This window comes from Adiantum capillus-veneris, chromosome 5 (assembly GCF_014529385.1).
Source record: "Adiantum capillus-veneris isolate H3 chromosome 5, ASM1452938v2, whole genome shotgun sequence".
Classification (NCBI taxonomy): Eukaryota; Viridiplantae; Streptophyta; class Polypodiopsida; order Polypodiales; family Pteridaceae; genus Adiantum; species Adiantum capillus-veneris.
In genome coordinates, this window is record NC_140935.1 from 54,492,059 (window position 1) to 54,511,711 (window position 19,653).

Genomic DNA, 19,653 nt, shown 5'->3' on the forward strand with positions numbered 1-19,653 from the left:
TTTTGACTTTTAAGGGCCACCCCAAAGAAGATGCTAAATGGATGCTTGAAAATATTTTTTGAAACTTTTCAGATCTTCTCCAAACATTTTATCACTCACAGTCCAATTGATTCTCTATTGAGCAACTGAGGATAGTTGCTAATCCCTAGTGGGAGGGATGTTACGAGTTTGGGCACCCTCCTGTTGTATGTGGTTAGCATTACAATTGGGATAGCTTGCATGTAATGGCTAATTATTGTATTGTCTTTTTATTTTTACTAACAATGAGATTGATGTTGTGTAGATTAGAATTCTAGGAATTCAAGAGATGGCACCAAATTATCTCTCGGCCATTTTGACTTGCACAGTGTTTTAGTTTTTTTTTTTTTTTAAATAAGGTTTTGTTGTATAAAAGGTCATGCAATAAGTAATAGCCACCACTCATGGAGTAAAGTGTAAAGAGGAGCCTCAAATACTTGGCACCAAAAATAAGTTTCAAAATAAAAATTAAATACTCCACTCTGCAGGGGTGCTGTGGAGTTTGAGGGCTAGGATTTTAGGCCATTCTTGTGCAAAATTCTTCTCTTTCACTCTTATACTAAGTGTATACGCAGAAATCATGTCTATATCTCTTCCCTTACATGCTTTCACTATCTAGTCTATTTTTATGTTTGTGTGTGTGTGTGTGTGTGTGTGTGTGTGTGTGTGTGTGTGTGTGTGTGTGTGTGTGCACTTGTCTAGCTATATGTACTTGGGTTTTGGGAGAGATTATGTATATGTGCTTGGGTTTTGGTAGAGATGATGAGAGATTGATGGTTATGTGTGTGAGAAAAGATTTAATGATTCTAGCTTCCGTTCTCCAGGAATCCCAACAAGTTTTAAGTTGATATTTTCAACAACATGGTTATAAAAATGCTTACATTCCTTGACCATCACCATTGATAGAAGAACTCTTCATAAAAACCCTTGTCTACATCAACCAAAATGGAGGCTTCTATCAAAATGTACCAGAAGAAAGCTTCCAATCCCATTATACTTACCATCACCAACAAATTTGACCCGAGGAAGCATCAACTTGCCAAACAAAGCAAATAGCTAAAGATGGATGAGGCCATGGAGGTGAAATTTATTTGGAAAACTCGATGGATGTTCCATGCACAAATCAACGTTAGTTATATACCTACAAAGCTCAATTCATGGATTAAATCCTTACCTTTAGATCGTATCCTAACCTTTGCCATGTAAAATCATGATGCTCTAGTATGTGGATAAAGAAAGATAAATGTTTAGCCTTGATATTCTAAAGCGAGCTAGACTTACATATTATCACTAATGAGTATCTACATTAAGTATTTCTAGTCTCTGATATTTGCTAAGTTAATAGTTTATCTACTTCTTCAAATCTTATCTATCAAACAAACAACCATTCTTTTCAATCAGTTTTCAATCTTTCTAGTCTCACCTATTCATTAGATGTAATCGTTTCTTTGTTTATTTCTTTAACCATTAACTATATAATCTTTATAGTCTCACGTATTCACTAGATGCAAAAGTTTATTTACTTACTTCTTTATCTATATAACATTTCCAGTCTCACGCATTCACTATATGCAACAGTTTATTTACTTACTTCTTTTGCTATAAAATCTTTCTAGTCCCATGCATTCACTAGATGTAATAGTTAATTTACTTACTTCTAAGTTAAATTGTTGCATTAACCATTATTTCCGAACACTTATTTACATAAAAAACATAATTTTTGTGCATGATTATGAACCACAAATCTACCTCCATAGGAACTTTAATTTTTCTCAAATTTCTATAGACAACCGAATTTTTGTATTATAGCTTTTTTTACACAAAGGACTCAAAAATAGACATTGGAAAGATATATGTAGACGTTATGGTTCAATCTATTTCCATCCTATTCTTATGTGAACAAACTCTTATAGTGCTACTCTCACACTCTAGTGGGAAGTAAACCTACACTTTGCATGACTATTACGTGTCACCTACATGCCACTATCTTTTACCTAAGAGTACCACCTCCTATGCCATGTATTAGGACATGTGGCTTAAGGCTACACTTTCTTAGTTCTATATAAGCACATAGCTCATTGTACAAAATATAAGCATCGTATCAATCTACCTATTTTGTGTTATTTTGTACTTTAATTTTTACTTCAATTATTAAAGTAGCACGTCAACTTAATATCCTAATTATGAATGGAACTGAAAGGGCAAGGGGTCTGGAACATGCTCATCACCACCCAGTCATGCCTTATATAGGCCCTTGGCCTTCTAAATATAGGGACCCCCTTGACTGCATGTCCGTCCTGGCCCTCAGCCGTGCCTGGTCCTACCGTTTTCCTGACATTACTCCCCCCTTGGAGAAGCATTTTCGTCCGCGAAAACACAAGTGATGGTATCTTCATAAGAACACTAATGTTTTCTACCGTAACATCCCTCATGTATCCAATGGTTTAATTGAGCGGAACCCGGTTCAGTAGGAGGTTCAATGAAACCAAGAGTAACATCTTGATTTTCTACATTGTTGTCCATTTGTAACCATCTGATGGTACCGGTTCTTACCCAAACATAGTGTGTAGACTCCATTTAGAACATGTTACCATATACATGTGGTAGTGATGTGTGTGAATACACTAGGACCGTCAAGGTATTTTTTCCCTCTTTAGGAGGTTTTTCCCCCCGTGCATTGTATATACGCCCATCACTCTAGGGCTATCTATCTTTCCATTGCACACTAAGTAACACACTCTCTATTGTGTGCCTTGAGCTTCCTTCGTCTTCTCCAAGCTATGTGTGTTTCTCTGCAACCCTAATTCCAACAATTGGTATCAGAGCAGGTTGCGCCCTCCCGAGCTTCGTTGCCAGCTACTCCAGCATACGCCTGTTCACTTTCTCCGATTACAGTGAGGTTTGGTGAGCGTTCGTAGGTCAACAAAAACTTTGGGTAAGCTCGTAGAGCTTAGTCTACTCAGATTTTTGATTCGGGCTCATTTCGACCTCCATTTCCACTACAGGCAGTACTGCACAGGCTATTTTGTCAATTTTGTGCAAAATTTATGTCAGTGCCGTTTTCTGCATAACAGGTGCCTTATAGTCTTCTACGGTTTGTGCTATATAGCACGTGTTGTTTTCGCTCCGTTTCTCCTATTTTCTAGCAGTTTCACATCAGGTGCAACATTTACCATGGCTGACAACAACAACACAGATGTGTTCAAGATGTTTGCTGTTGAGGACAGGTTGGATGGGTTCTGAAGATGTAGGCAAGGATGTCGATTAGAGTTGTCTTGCTGCAAGGATTGCTGCTGTTAGAGTTGTTTTGCCTACGACAGAACAAGCTCGTTGGGATGTAAAGAATGCGTAGGCTCATGCATTGATTGTGTTGTCTATGAAGTGCACCGTTGTTCCTCACATCCGTTCAGCTAAATCTGCAAAACAGGCTTGGGATATTCTAGCAGGTCTTTATGCAAGCCGCAATGAGGCTAAAATTGCTTTGCTGCGTAAAGAGCTGGAGTCGAAGATTATGCATGAGGAAGATGATATGGAAACTTTCCTTGCAAGTGTCAAGGATATCAATGAGAAACTTATTTCTGCAGGTGAGGTCATTTCAGACAGTTCCCTTGTACAGACTGTTCTTGATGCCTTACCAGATTCTTACCAGACTTTTGCTAGTACTTGGAGACTTATGACCCAAGGAAATCCAGAAATTGTCAAGTTTGATGCATTATGCACATTGCTGTTGCAAGAGTCACTTTCCAAAAAAAACAGGACTAGACAGCGTGCAGTTGAACAGGCTTTTATTGCTTCTCAAAGAAAGGGTGGTAACAGCAATGCAGCTACTTCTTATAGTTCTGCTGTGAGTGGCAAAACTTCTGTTCCTAATGCTTCTGCTGGCAGCACTTCGTCGGGCAATTCTGGTGATAAGGGCAAAAAGAAGATGCGTTGCTATTATTGTAAAGCTAATGATCACTTGATCAAGTCGTGTCCTAAGTTGAAGGCCAAAGAGGCTAAGAAGACAGAGGGTGGTTCCACTGCAAATGTTGGTTCCACTACAAATGCAGCCATTGTTGAGTCTTCTGTAAAAGGAGATTGTGATGTTGATGTTGATGCAGAATGGGCTTTTAGCACAGAGTGCACTTACAATCCTGCTGTCCATGATGCATGCTTGTCAGTTGCTGCAGATTCACATGTGTGGTATTTCGACAGTGGTGCTACAAAGAACATTACCTCACATCGTGAATTTTTCACCTCTCTCGACTCTGTCCCTCATGGGAATTCTGTCACTTGTGCCAACAATGCCTCTTATCTGGTTCAGGGTGTTGGAAAGATTGTGCTTACTGCTGCTAATGGCAATTCCTTCACACTTGTTGATGCACTTTATGTACCTGGGATCAAGAAGAATCTCTTGTCTGTATCCGCACTTGCTAGACTTGGACTTGTATTCAAATTTGTGGATGACAGATGTACAGTTCATAATCTCAGTTTTGGTGATGAAATTGTTGCATCTGGCCTTTTGTGCCGTGGGCTGTATAACCTCACTTTGTATGAAAAGTGTGGAAAAAAAATTTCAAATGCTGTTGCAGATTCAAGGGCTATTTCAAATACAAAACTTTGGCATGCACGTTTTGGTCATCTGAATTTTGCCAGCTTGCTGCGTTTGCAGAAATCTGACATGGTTGCTTCTTTGCTGCCTCTTGAAGCACTTGTCAAACATGTTTGTGAAGGCTGTATTTTGGGTAAAATGCAGTGTTCTAAGTTTCCAAAGGATGGTTCAGTTAGGGCCACATGCAGGTTGCAGCTTATGCATAGTGATGTTTGTGGGCCCATGCAAACTCCGTCCTTGGGCAATTACCTGTACTTCGTGACTTTCATTGATGATTACTCTAGGCATGCATGGGTATTTCCGCTTAAAGCAAAGTCCGAAGTTTTTATGTGCTTCAAACAATTTCTGGCTATAATTGAAAATGTCTCGAAATGTACTATGGGCACCCTCCGTTGCGATCGAGGGGGGGAGTATATGTCTCATGAATTTAATGCATTTCTGGCTAGTCGTGGGATAAAACACCAATGTATAGTGCCTTATACACCTCAGCAAAATGGTGTTGCTGAGAGGAAAAACATGTCACTTACGGAAATGGCACGATGTATGGTCAAAAGTCAAGCTTTGCCGCATTCTTTTTGGCTTGAGGCCATCATGTGTGCCACTTATGTACTTAACAAGTGTCCTACGAAAGATTTGCAGTCTATTACTCCATATGAAGCATGGCATGATAGAAAGCCTTCTATTGAGCACATGCGTGTTTTTGGCTGTTTGGCATATGCTTTGGTGCCACAAGTGCAGCGCTGAAAATTGGATGATAAGGCTGTCAAATGTATTTTTGTTGGTTATAGTGCTGAAAGCAAAGGTTAGAGGTTGTATCATCCGCAAACAAAACGTATTCTGGTTTCACGGGATGTAGTGTTTGTGGAAGATTCTATTCAGCCCTTGTTGTCATGTACTAGAGACAGTAATGTAAGCTCACATGACATTTATGACACTTTGTTGTCTCTTTTCAGTGGTGGAAATACAAATGTAAGTTCCAATGAGGCAAATGTATAGCCTATGGGGGTTTCTAAAAATGTTACAGATCAGCCTATTACTGATGCAGATGTACATGATGTCCTTGATGAGGAAAGGGCTGAAAATGAGCAGGCTAGAGATATTCCAAAATGGCTGGTGCACACTTTGCGTGACAGTAAATTGGATGCACCTTTGTCTAGTTGTACTCATCAGGCTCTCGCCATGCATCTTATGCATCAGATTGTTATGCTTTGGCTGTGTCTAGCTTACATGATGTTGAGGAGCCTCTGTCTTTTGATGAAGCATAGAATTCAAAAAATTGGATGGCTGCCATGCAATCAGAATATGATGCACTTATAGAGAATGACACATGGACTTTATGTGATTTGCCTCCTGGCAAAAAGGCCATTGGTATGAAGTGGGTTTACAAGTTGAAACGCAAGCCGGATGGTGAGATCGATCGCCATAAGGCTCAACTTGTTGCAAAGGGTTATGCATAGCAAAAAGGCATAGATTATGAAGAGACTTTTGCTCCCACTTGTCGTATGACTACTGTGCGTTTTCTATGTGCATTGGCAGCTCATTTTGGTTGGGATGTACATCAATCAAACATTGTTTTTGCTTTCTTGAATGGTGACATATTTGATGAAGTTTATGTAACGCAGCCTCACGGTTTTGTCATAAAAGGACAAGAGGACAGAGTGTGCAAATGTAAGAAGGCTTTGTATGGGTTGAAGCAATCTCCTCGTGCTTGGTATGAGAAAGTTGACACTCATTTGGTCAAACGAGGCTTTCGCAACAGTCCAACAGAAATCACATTATATGAAAAGCGTGAGGGTGATGTACTTCTCATTGTGGTTCTTTATGTCGATGATTTGCTTATCACTATACCAAATGAGAGACATATTGCTGAACTTAAGGCTGATTTGAATGCTACTTTCAAGATGAAAGATTTGGGGCTGTTGCATCATTACTTGGGTATACAGTTTAAGCAGTGTGATGGTGGTATTGCCTTGTGTCAAAAAAGTTACATAGAGACATTGCTATGTAAGTTTGGACTTGAGGATTGAAAATCTATTGCCACTTCCATGGAAACAGGTTTGAAGTTGAGTCTACATGATGCTGGCGATCCTGCTGATGTCACTCTTTACCAAACTGCTGTTGGCTACCTCATTATGTACCTCATTATGTATGCAATAGGAGGCCGGATATTCAGTTTGCAGTCTCACAAGTCAGCAGATTTATGCATAGCCCAAGGTCTAAGCATTGGAAGGATGTCAAGAGGATTTTCCGCTACCTTAGTGACACTTTACATCTTGGCTTGTTTATCCCAAGGGGGGCTCATTGCCTCCAGACTTACATGCTTTTTCGGACTCAGATTGGGCTGGTTGTTTTGACATGCGAGTGTCCACAAGTGGTTTTTGTTTCATGCTTGGTAGTTCATGTATATCATGGTTTAGCAAGAAGCAACCTACTGTGGCCACTTCGAGTTGTGAGGCTGAGTATAGGGCAGTCTTCACAGCTACGGTTGAGTGTATATGGCTCAGACGCCTTATGGCTGATTTGGGTGTTGGACAGGACACTGCCAACACTATCTACACTGACAGTGAGAGCGCATTGGCAGTTGCGAGGAACCCAGTTTTTCATGCTCGCACAAAGCACATTGAGGTGCACTACTATGATGTCAGGGAGAGGATCTCAACAGGAGAGATCAGCTTGGCTTATGTGACAACATAGGACAACCTTGCAGATCTTTTCACAAAGGCATTGTCTCGTGGGAAGCTTGAAGCTTTCCGCAAAGCTTTGGGCTTACTCCCCTTTGTGGACTGATCATGTCATCAGGGCATGGCACTTCCCTATACTCATGTGCCAGCTCTCGTTCACCGCATCACTCCAGGGGGGATTTGTTACCATATACATGTGGTAGTGATGTGTGTGAACACACTAGGACCACCGGGGTATTTTTTCCCTCTTTAGGAGGTTTTTCCCCCCGTGCATTGTATATACGCCCATCACTCTAGGGCTATCTATCTTTCCATTGCACACTAAGTAACACACTCTCTATTGTGTGCCTTGAGCTTCCTTCGTCTTCTCCAAGCTGTGTGTGTTTCTCTGCAACCCTAATTCCAATAAAACGCTCATGAGCATGATAAGAACCGGTACCATCTGATGGTACCGGTTCTTACCCAAACATAGTGTGTAGACTCCATTTAGAACGCTCATGAGCATGGTAAACGAGTTTATCACAACAGAGATGTACCAAAAAGAGTACCTCTTGTCACTTTCCATGAAAGTAACTTGCTGACATAACTCATTAGCCATGTTTACGTCCTTGACTTGTTCCCAATTTTCATCGTCAGTACACAACCCCACCCTAACGAGTGTTCAAGGTTGAGAACCTGAGTTATACATGAAGAGACTACACCTAGTCGCAAACATGCTTTAACTTATGGTAAGAAAACTCTAAGTAGAGCAATAAATGCTTACTGATTGGATCGCTTGGTGCTAACATGCGCACTTTGCATATCCTTCAGTACCAGATTACACTTTGTAATCTTCATATCCCCTTGGATAAGTGACAGTACTGAGGTGTGTTCCCTCACGGTTTACAGACAGTCGTCCCAGATGACTGGTAAATGGGAATCACAATATTGTGTAACATTGTTGAGGAATCAATAATGTCCAGAATAACCATTGTGATTAAGTTGAGAAATAAACACCCAAACCGATCCATGACCTCTATTGGGGATTAGTAGACGCAAAAGTAATCTCATAGAGATACTGCACATAGAGTGAAAAATGCTTCATAAGCAACAACTTGAGGAATATTTATGTCATTCCAAATTAGCCTTTGCTAAACACTAGGGCCCATAACACCAAGTGTGCATGCATTTAGCAAAAAACAGATTCGAACCTGTATATCCATGGTGATTCTTGCCAATACTTATGGAAAATGTGATGCACCTAGCACACATTAAAAAGGAATGTAAATAGTCCTGAAAAGAAACTAAATACTTTTAGTTGCAATCTTTTGCAAGCCTTGTTGAAACGTCTGAACCGTAATAGAAGGTGAAACATTGATCACTTCTAGGTACAAACAATGAAACTTTTTCATTAACAACTTAGAGCCGTGCTATATGTATAAACAACGATCCATAATGTTGTTTAGCAGTACTTGTACCTGAACAAGTCATTCTAAGTATCCGACAATTTTTGGCCATGAAATTGCTCCTGATATGTCATGCTAAAAATGGTCTTAAAACAGATGTGACCAGCACCTAGGGACTTGGTCGTGACACATATTTGAAATAGTGGGCGCTATTGTCAGTCCCAGAGACTCATATTCGCCACATGTGGAATATGTCTCAACTAAGGATGTCTGAAAAAGAAAGAACATCCTGCAAGTACAAGATGTACTTGTGTGTGGAGATAACTCTAAACACTCTAAGATAAGAGTGAGAGGGACCCTCATTCATTGCTCCACACTGGCTAAACCGAACTCCTTGTGTTCCTAGACCATGTTGTATCCCATGTGACAACATGTCCAAATCGAATCCTACAAGTGGATTCATAAAATCATAATGTACTTTGGACACTACGGCCCAAAATACTTGTTTCCACATGCTCTTGGCATGGCCTTGGGGATTGAATGGAAAGTTCAGTTACCCGTATTCAAATGCACAGGAGTACGTCTCCCACCTGTGAAAAACCAAGCAACATTGTCCGAGAAACCCTGGGTGTTGCCTTCGCAATCCAAACCCGTTGGGTAGAATCTACGCAGTCAACCCCTTGGTAAGACCCTTTGTAGAAACTACTCAACTAGCAAGTAATGGTAACCAACATAGTCAACTGTGTATAAAAATGATGGGAATCAACTTGAAAGTTGAATTTTTCCACTATCCCATAGTAGATTGCGGACTTCTTTCCTTGAAAGTACAACTAGGATAGATCAAACTGCGATCCTCAATGCCTATGGGGTGATTTAGTAAACACCCGTTGGGTCTTACCCCCAAACTGTGGTACCATAGACACTCGTAGTGCTAGCTGAGAGTTAGAGCACCTTGGCTTAGTCTGACTTCCAAACAAACATGTTCAAAAGCGTCATAGAAAGTTTTCATTATTCTATGAGAGAAATAAGAAAGAGAGAGAAAGAGAGCATGCTAGGCTGAGGAACTTTCCTTAAGTTATTGCTTTGTATGTACTGCGTCCCTGCTTGTGTGCATCTTATGCGTAGCGTGCAATTTATCCTATAAGCATGCAATAATCTGGCTGTATAACGCTTGCATCAAGAGATGTAACAGAAAACACAAGTCACACCTTGTTGCACTTATCGTGTAGGGGATCGTGACTGTACGAAAATGACTTAAATATGGCACTTTGCCTATGAAATAAGTCCTATTTTTAGGTTCCTTTGAGTGTTGTGGCATGCTTACAGCAATCAAAAACCATGCTAAACAATCCATCACTTATCGTGTCCTTGACAGAGTTGCGAGTGTGATAGCGGAAGCGTAATTCATAAGGCGGTAGAATTAAATCCACCCAACTAGCATGCCTTGCATGCAGAATTGTAAGCCCTCGTCGAGAGCGATGGCCGCAAACGTGAGAGACAAAAAGTGCCTTGCTGGCTTCACATAAAACTGTCAAAGCACTTTGCTTTGCACAACATACAATATTGTCCTAAAGAAATGTGAAAACATGAAAAACAAATAAAATTAAAATTGTCTAACCTGGTCATCCCGTTGGAACCAGCTGTCTTGAAATTTTGAAGGAAAAAACTCGTTGGAAATGGTTCATAGCCATAGCTACTGCGCAAGGGAGAGTTGTCGTGTATATCATATACACCCTCTTGGCATGTAATGAAAGAACACGCTAACAAACTGACAAATTCCTCCAAGATTTTATGCTCATAGCATAAGCCAGACGAGAAAATGTCAATGCAAGATGTCGAATTGAAAGCCTTGCTTCCCTTAACAACGTATGGAGTTCAGGTTTCTGGTACTTTGTTTGATTCCAACGCATAGCCAGATGACCTATGCACGGAGTTAGCATATGTATCATACATAGATGCATGGAATTTAAAAATATGGCAATTGTTTGCCAGTTCGTATGCTAAAAGCATAGTCCAAACTGTGGAAAACACGATGCCAAATACCAAAAGGAAGCCTTGCTTCACATAAGTACTCATGTAGTTCTGATGCTGATAGCAAACAGATATGCTTGCCAGGTTACGCTTGCCAGTTGACAAGGGCATTCACAGCTTACTCGACCATGTCGAATTGTATTATATAGTGAAAAACCAAAAGAAAAAATTCATGTAAAGTATGTACCTTGGCCCTGATTGGCTGGATTATTGTAATCCTGAGGATTTGTAGATGGAGCTCTGCTCCCAGGATGGCGTAGAACACTCGTCTAAGCATGCTTGTTGAGAATGGGTAGATCCTGTTGTTGCCTGATTGCAACAATGACAAACAACTGGCCGAGGAGCCATGTCCTAGCAAACTTGGTTTACAACTTCGTGAAAGTGTAATCAGTGGTTGGCCTTGACAAATATTGGCACCTTAAATGCCACAGGCCTTGCCTGTACCAGTATGGCATAAGCCTTGCCTGACCCGGAGGAGCAAACATTGCCGAGGATCAAAAATTTCCAAGCCAAAATTGGGAATTTGACAGCTATAAATGTAGACATGAACATGCTCAAATTGCTCCATGCTTTGCTTGTTGTGTGTATAATGTAGAGAGATCTGCGAGATTCAAAGAAGTTATAATTGAAAATATTAAAGTCGACTTGATTACCAACTCTTAGAGGTCCAGGTCGAACGGCGGAAACCGTAGGGGAAACATGTCCATTTGTGCTGGAATATTTCCCAAAGGTCGTGCATGCGATGCCCTTACTGTGAAAACACTTTGCATGGCTTTGTAATGGTGTTCACTCTCTTGAAATGCTATTGGATGCACCATGAGGCATCTCCCATATACCAAACAACCTTGTCGTGCTCGATGAAGATTGTGATTGACCATCAGCAACTATGAAGCCTTGCGATGCATGTAGTCCTTGTTCATCTTGCATGATTGCGCAAGACTCAAGCTCTGCATATTTGTGAATGTGTTTTGATTTTGCTGAAGTTGCAAAAATTCTGCAATATTGTGCCTTGACAGTCGCGGCAAAGCACGGAAGAAGAGGATGGGGGCCAACCGTGGGCACCCCTCCTTAATCTTGGTAGTTCATGGCTCTGCCACCGTGGGCAGCCAGGGTGAGAACACCACACAAATATATATATATATAATATCGCCTGTACAGCGATGGCGAGCAGGCCGTCGAGGGGGCAAGAGAGAGAGAGAGAGAGAGAGAGACAGAGAGATGAAGTTCTAAAGCCTCCAAAGCTGAGCCCTTGTGACGTGAACTTCACCCCCTGGCCTCGCGCTCTGATTGAGCCATTCCTCGCTGCATTTCACCGTGCTGGAAAAATCACCCCTCTCGTCGCAAGGGGCTCTGCACACGCAGTGTCTCGTCTTCTTATCCGGTCGATTGGCAAGGGGCACTACACACGCTGAGCTTCTCCTTCTCATGAAGCATGCCAAGAACTCCATGACCCTCTTTTGCATCCTCTTCTTTGCTATGCAAATCATGAAAGCATGCCCTTATCTTTTCCTCCTTCTTCAAGAGGAGAGAGAGAGAGAGAGAGAGAGAGAGAGAGAGAGAGAGAGAGAGAGAGAGAGAGAGAGAGAGAGAGAGAGAGAGAGAGAGAGAGAGAGAGAGATGCACAAGGCCATGCAAAGCCATCTTCCCCCTCCTCCATAGCTCTCCTTCCCTGAGATTTGATACTAGTGAAAGGGCAAGGTGACTGGAACATGCTCATCACCACCCAGCCATGCCCTATATAGGCCCTTGGCCTTCTAAATATAGGGACCCCCTTGACTGCATGTCCATCCTGGCCCTTGGCCGTGCCTGGTCCTACCATTTTCATGACTGGAACTAATCATTATCCGCCTTAAACGAACCTCACAAGTGGTATTAGAGCGCTTGTGAGGCTCATTGTAAACATTGTTTATTGTCTCCTTTTGCATGTGTGCAATTTTAAATTAATTTTTTATCTCATTGTATTTATTTCGAGCTTGCTTTGCCGCACTATTACTCCCACTATAGGAATGATTAACTCGTGCAACTAGTGTGTGCGAAGCTATCAGCAAGAGCTATCCAATGAACATCCATTCGCTCCAATTGGGTCTTGTTGCATTCAATTGTTCAATTGATTAGTGCATCATCAGCCTTTGGTTTCCATGTAGCAGCTTAAAAGCAATTGTGTGTGCGTGGTTCTTTGACTCCATTTAATGATTATTACCTTGTTTTCACACCACCACGTTCTCTTTGTGAGACCCACAAGGTGGGAACCTCTCAAATAAGAAGTCAAAGGCATGGCCACTTTGCTAGGTGGACCCCTAAATAGGGTACCCCACACACGAAAGGGCCTCAATCGGTGATGTTCTACCTCCATCCGCGCTCACGACTTGCTGCACAACTCATCATGTGTAGGTTTACTGCCTACTACCTTGCCATCATCATCATCATCGTCAACAACCCTGTGTATGAGCCACTGAATATCTACATTTGGATGCCCTTTTGCAACCCATTCCAAGTCACAAGTGCATCTTTTCTCAGTTGCACTGCTTCATGACATCAATTCGGTGCCCTCGTTGGTCTTGCACTGCCCTACCATTTGTCATCAAGACTTGTCCTGCTCTCAGACAATAACCACCAAGGCCCAATATCTTGTCATCACCCCACGTCTCCCATACCTCCACGCCATAGCTTTTCAAGTCCATGATCATGCTGCTTGCAATCGGCAACCCGTAGGGCCACCACTCATCCCGCTTTCAATGGTCGTTGTCAAGCCCAGCACACTACTCAACATGCGTGCAGTTCTCTGCTCATGACAGCCTGCCTACGCTCTCTACATGACGCTTTTGCCGCCTTGATTACTGCCTACGATTGCTAATTGCTCGCATTAGCAATTACGTGGCCATCCACAAAACCTACTTGTGCCACCAGTTGCTGCTGATCTGCTCGACAAAACAAAGTCTAACAAAACGCCCAAATTGAAAATTATAAAGTTTATTTTTGGAAAAAAAATATTAAGCCTTGTTCCCATAGCTCAGGTTGTCTCAAAACACCAGGATTCCTCTTGTTAAGAGCCTTATCTCACGGGCTGGCCACATCTAAGCCCTAACATTCCTTTCACATGCAACATTGGTGCCTAAAGCCATTGAAGGCCCAAATCCATAAGCATTAAAGCTACCAACCTTTGCCATCAAGAGAGTCTGATTCATGCAATGAGTAGCATATGTACTAGGAAAAAGATCACGACACACTTGTTGACATTCAAGTATAAGAGTGATCATTATGCACGTACAAAGCACATTGGAATGTATGCACATATCCATGCTTTGGCATCTATGCACAATTTTGTAAACGGGTTTAGCGCTGCCTATACGAGATGTATATGGTAAGACCGCCCATCATAAAGAGTTCACACACAAGCACCAAATTTGGTATGTATGTATATTTTTTTCCATTAACAATGAAGGCCGCATCCTCGACAAACCGGACCAATGAAGAAGAACAAAATTACCAACATCCCGACTACAACACAAGAAACAAGGATCGCAATATGCTAAGAATGAACCATTAATCCCTACACATGAAAACTACCCTCTACACTTGCATGATGTATCCAAGTGTGAGCAAAACATGATTATCCAATTTGAGAACCATGTTTATGCATCCAAATGTGAACCCGTGCATCTACCTAAGGAAGCCTTGTATGAACCATGGCCTGTTGAATCCATTGAGAACTAGGCATGATGTATCTTTGGCAATCTTATGATGAAATCAGGTTTAAGGGGGCAATTATTAACCTAAGGGTTTAAACATACTTTCATCCTATGCCTATGTGAACAACCCTTTATGGTGCTACTCTCACACACTCTAGTGGGAAGAAAACCTACACTTTGCATGACTATGATGTGCCACCTACATGCCACTACCTATTACCTAAGAGTGCCACCTCTTATGCCATGTATTAGGACATGTGGCTTAAGGCTACACTCTCATAGTCCTATATAAGCACACAAATCATTGTACAAAATATAAGCATCCAATCAATCTACCTATTTTGTGTTATTTTGTACTTTGATTGCTTACGTCAATTATTAAAGTAGCAAGTCAACTTAATGTCCTAATCATGAATGAGACTAAGCATTATCCGTCTTAATCGAGCCTTACAATAGAGACGAGAGAGAGAGAGAGAGAGAGAGAGAGAGAGAGAGAGAGAGAGAGAGAATTGTCGCAATTTTTACTTGGTTAACACAATGTCATTTTTTCCAACCAAGTTACTAGAAAATTCCACAACCCCAAGTAAAAAAGCTACTACCATTCAAAAGCCTCCCAAACAAAAAGCTACAACAAATCATGCACCAAGACTTTGTGATGCCAGCTAAAAGGAAACATGGCTCTCAATTGCTTCACAAAGCAACATCCTCAATCCCTTGATGGTAGAGCCTATGAGGTGATGGTGGTTTTCAATTTTGCCACAAACATGTCCTTTGCCAAGGTTAAGCCCAAAGGGGATATTTTTTATCGTTTGCATGTTAGTCGTAAGGAATCTTTCCATAGAGTGTTTTTGATTGCTTGCATGCTAGTCCTATGAACTATCCATGTCCAACTTCTATTATCCAAAGTCTTCTACAAAAAAAGGTTGCTGACATTAGGGGGCAAACTACCAGCTAACTTATGCTAAGAATATGAGCCGCAAAGGGGATCAGCTTAACAAGAGTTTGACATTGGAGTTGTAGTCTTGTAGAGAAATGGATTCAATGGGCCTCATGTGAGATCTTTGCAAACAAAGCACTTAAAGTTCGTCCATAAATTAAAACAAAAGGTACATCCACAAATATACGATTACAGAAAGTGATAAAATTGAAGTCTAGGGCTTCAAAGAAGGGCTTCCTGTAATGAGGTTCGAAGATAAAGATGGTGCTCTAGAATTGTGGATGGTGAACAACCCATATGGCACAGTGGCATGGTAAATGAGCCTTTGCCAAAGCTTAAAGATGATTGCTTTCGTTATTTTGGTTACCCTAGACTCTTTGGACTATTCAGTCATTTGAGAATTGATACTAAGCATCAAATACAACAACCAATAGCTTGGAGTATAGATCATTGAAGCAATACAAATGCATTGGAGTCGAAATTCTCTTCTTGTAATCAACTAATAGAAACTCTAGCAGCTCGCTCTAGAAGTGTGTACAAAGATTACCTATCCCAATTTGAAACAGACTTTAGCAAGTAAAGAGATAGTCAAAGAGAGAGAGAGAGAGAGAGAGAGAGAGAGAGAGCACTTCAATCCAAGAAAACACATGATACTCTCATGTTAAAGGGGAAAGAAGTTAGAAGAAAAGAGTGAAGAAATCAAATTACACCTAAAGAAGGGGGGGGGGGGGGGAGGGGGGGGGAAGAGAGAGAGATATATATATTTTTTCATTCAAAGTTTCGCCATATAAATAATTACACTGACACTTGCTCTTGGTTGTTGCTTCCCCATATAATCATAATTTTTGAGTGTGATCACCAACCACAAATCTAACTCCATAGCAATTTTAGTGTTTCTCAAATTTCTATGGACGGCCTGATCTTTATATTATAACAATCTTTACAAAGATTTCAAAAAATAGACATTGGAATCATATATGGAGAGAGAGAGAGAGAGAGAGAGAGAGAGAGAGAGAGAGAGAGAGAGAGAATTGTCACAAATTTTATGTGGTTCACTCAATGCCATTTTTTCCAACCAAGTTGCGAGAGAGAGAGAGAGAGAGAGAGAGAGAGAGAGAGAGAGAGAGAGAGAGAATTGTCACAAATTTTATGTGGTTCACTCAATGCCATTTTTTCCAACCAAGTTGCTAGAAAATTCAAAAACCCTCTCAAACAAAAAGCTACAACAAATCATGCACCAAGACTTTGCGATGCCAGCTAAACGGAATCACGACCCTCAATTGCTAGACAAAGTAATATACCCAATCTCCTTGATGGGTAGAGCCTATGAGGTGAGGGTTGTTTCCAATTTGTGCCACAAGCTCTTTTTTCTTGGATGCTAGTCCTGTGGACTATTTCCTGTGGGCTTCATGTGAGATATTTACAAACAGAGAACATCCAAAAATATAAAAAAAAACAAAAGTACATCCACAAAAGTGATGAACTAATTGAAATCCATGGCTTCAAAGAAGGGCTTCTTATAATGAGGTTAGAAGATGAAGATGCTGCTCTAGAGTTGTGGATGGTGGACAATCCATATGGTACAGTGGTTGGCAAATGAGCCTTTGCCACACCTTAAAGATAGTGCAGTAAATAGAGTGTGCGACTGACTGATTGTGCAAGGGGGATCAGCTTGACATTGGAGTTTTAGATTTCAATGGGCAAGAAGAAATGCTCAACTACTTTAAGATGAAGTCTGAGAGCGAAGGGGAGCCAACCTCCACCGAGGTATTTACAAAATTACAAAAAGGGGAGGGAACCAGCAGGCAGTCGCATCACAACCAGGGCTAGAAAAGTACACTTTTCCTAACCGATCAAAATAAGGGAAAACTTGAAATTCTCCCGGTTTTTAGGTCAAAATTTGAAGCTTTTTCTGGCAATTACACTAAAACTTGTGTAAATTTGCCGGTTTTCTTAAAGGCAAGCTCAAAATCTAACCGGGATTTTATAATTTCAGCTGGTTAAAATACACTAGACCCAATTTTTTTCTAACACTGATCACAACCAAGTCCAGGCGTGGCAAGGACTCAGGACTCAATGTTCACACTGCAGTAAATAGAGTGTATGACTGACTGACTGTGACTCAGAGCATGTGGTCTCAGAGGGCCGCCTGCACCTTGTCGCGGAAGCGTGGATGGCGCAGCACATAAAACCCATACAGCACCGCCACCACATTGAATGGCGTCACATACAGAATGACAGCTTCCAGTAAGCAAAACAAAATGAACATGCATGTCGCCCTTGGGTCCCTCCACGACAGCAGCGCCTGCAGCCTTTCCCCCTGCGTCGCCATGTCCCCCAACACCATCTGAATCCTCCCGGATACCGCCAGCAGCCGGTCATATCTGCCACTTTCATAAAATCAAACAACTACGGATTTTAGCAAAGGCAAACGTCATTTCTGTGGGTTTGTGTGTGGGTGTTTGCTTATCAATCACAACATCTACACATATGGATGTGTGTGAAAGAATGCAAGTTATGTATGTGTGGCATATGCAAGCTATGTGTTTTCTACGTGCCCATATGAGATTCGTGAGTGCCCTCATGATGCAGTGCAAGAACAATGCATGAGCAGAAGTGAGAGCGGCAACTGTTTTGAAGATGTAATTTGCAGCACCCAAAGGAGCAAGAGAGGGTGTGTGTGTGAGTGCAAATATATGTGTCTCTGACCCCAAGCCTAGAAGGATCTCAGATCATTGAAAATTTTGACATCGCTCTCGCTCGACTGATGTTCAACCCACTGATCTAAGCTCACAATATCATGCAAACAAAACTTCCATCAAACATGGCACTTATCAACTCTGCACGGTCTTCAAAATGTTTACCTGGCTCTCACAACCTCTTGTGACTTCGATGTGGGGATGTTATCAAACTCCACATCCAGCTCATCCGAATCAGCAGCATCCGCGTGAGAGAGGCGTGGATCCATGTCTGGCGGGTGGCTCTGGCGGAACCAATAATGCCAAGCACCAATCAAGAACATATACAAGAAGATCAACATCAACACATATGGATGTGTGTGAAAGTATGCAAATTATGTATGTATGGCATATGCAAGCTATGTGTTTTCTCCGTGCATGTACATGCACATATGAAATTCATGAGTACATGCCCTCATGATGCAGAGCAAGAACAATGCACGAGCAGAAGTGAAAGCGGCAACTGTTTTGAAGATGTAATTTGCAGCACCCAAAGGAGCAAGAGAGGGTGTGTGTGTGTGTGTGAGTGCAGATATATGTGTCTCTGACCCCAAGCCTAGAAGGATCTCAGATCATTGAAAATTTTAACATCGCTCTCGCTCGACTGATGTTCAACCCATTGATCTAAGCTCACAATATCATGCAAACAAAACTTCCATCAAACATGGCACTTATCAACTCTGCATGGTCTTCAAAATGTTTACCTGGCTCTCACAACCTCTTGTGACTTCGATGTGGGGATGTTTTTAAACTCCACATCCAGCTGATCCGGATCAGCAGCATCAGCGTGAGAGAGGCGTGGATCCATGTCTGGCAGGTTGCAGGATAAGCTCAGGGTACCAGACTAGTATGAGGAAGAGGAAGTGCACAAGCACAGTGGTGACCGGATTCTTCCAGCGGCAAATGTCAGAGAACCACCTGCCAACAGCAATCATGCCAGACAGTACACCCAAAATTCTGAACCAATTTGCTTTGCTCTTTCTCATGCTCCACAAGTTGCTATCTACGTCAAGCATGTATTGCACCACCTCTGTTCTGAAGGGGGGCTCTGCCCTGGTTAGTCTAGCAGCCACAAACCTCATTGCATAGTTTCTCAAGGTCTCCAGCTGAGCGACACCCAAGGGGTACAAATAGTGCATCTTGGGGAGTAGGGGCCTTGTGTAACAGAAGGCTGTAAAAGCAACAGGGGGTAAGCATGAGTGTACACTCGATCGCTCTCTAGCGTCGAAAGCCTTATTCTCATTTTTCCTATCCTTCCATCCTTCGGGCCTCCCCCTTCTCATTCATTCCATTCATCAAATTTATTGACATAGAGCTCCAATAGAGGGGCCTGGAACTTGTCTTTCCCGAACGCAAACACTTGATTCCACTCGGGGTTAAGTGTCTTCTCCATGACACGGGTCTTTGCTGAGACATTACCAACCTTGATGAGCACGTAAGGGTCAGAGCTTCCATTGATATCTTTGGCTGCCAGACCTCTAGCTTTTACCACCTTCACTTAAAGGTACTCCATCGTAAGTGCTTGTTTTCTCTGAGAGTCACATGTTCATCCTCCGCTGGTTGTCCAAACAAACACGCTTGCT

At 41.8% G+C, this 19,653-nt stretch overlaps 1 protein-coding gene across 1 annotated transcript; it reads right to left on the reverse strand.

Moving 5' to 3' along the window:
* Positions 1 to 16,597: 16,597 nt before the first annotated feature.
* LOC147457342 (multiple C2 domain and transmembrane region protein 5-like) lies at positions 16,598 to 19,240 on the reverse strand. Its single transcript, XM_086512246.1, has 3 exons — positions 18,885 to 19,240; positions 18,197 to 18,365; positions 16,598 to 17,716 (listed from the first exon to the last, which is right to left on the reverse strand). Exons 1-3 carry the CDS (start codon positions 19,207 to 19,209, stop codon positions 17,470 to 17,472), a joined length of 741 nt encoding a protein of 246 aa, XP_086368372.1. The 5' UTR covers positions 19,210 to 19,240; the 3' UTR covers positions 16,598 to 17,469.
* Between the last annotated feature and the right edge of the window lie 413 nt (positions 19,241 to 19,653).

Coding starts and splice junctions, on each gene's coding strand:
- LOC147457342 (XM_086512246.1), bottom strand. CDS start 19,209: ATGCACTATTTGTACCCCTTGGGTGTCGCTCAGCTGGAGACCTTGAGA. Junction 18,366..18,884: donor TGAGCTTATCCTGCAACCTG/CCAGACATGGAT, acceptor TGTTGATGTTGA/TCTTCTTGTATATGTTCTTG. Junction 17,717..18,196: donor CAAGAGGTTGTGAGAGCCAG/GTAAACATTTTG, acceptor TGAAAGTGGCAG/ATATGACCGGCTGCTGGCGG.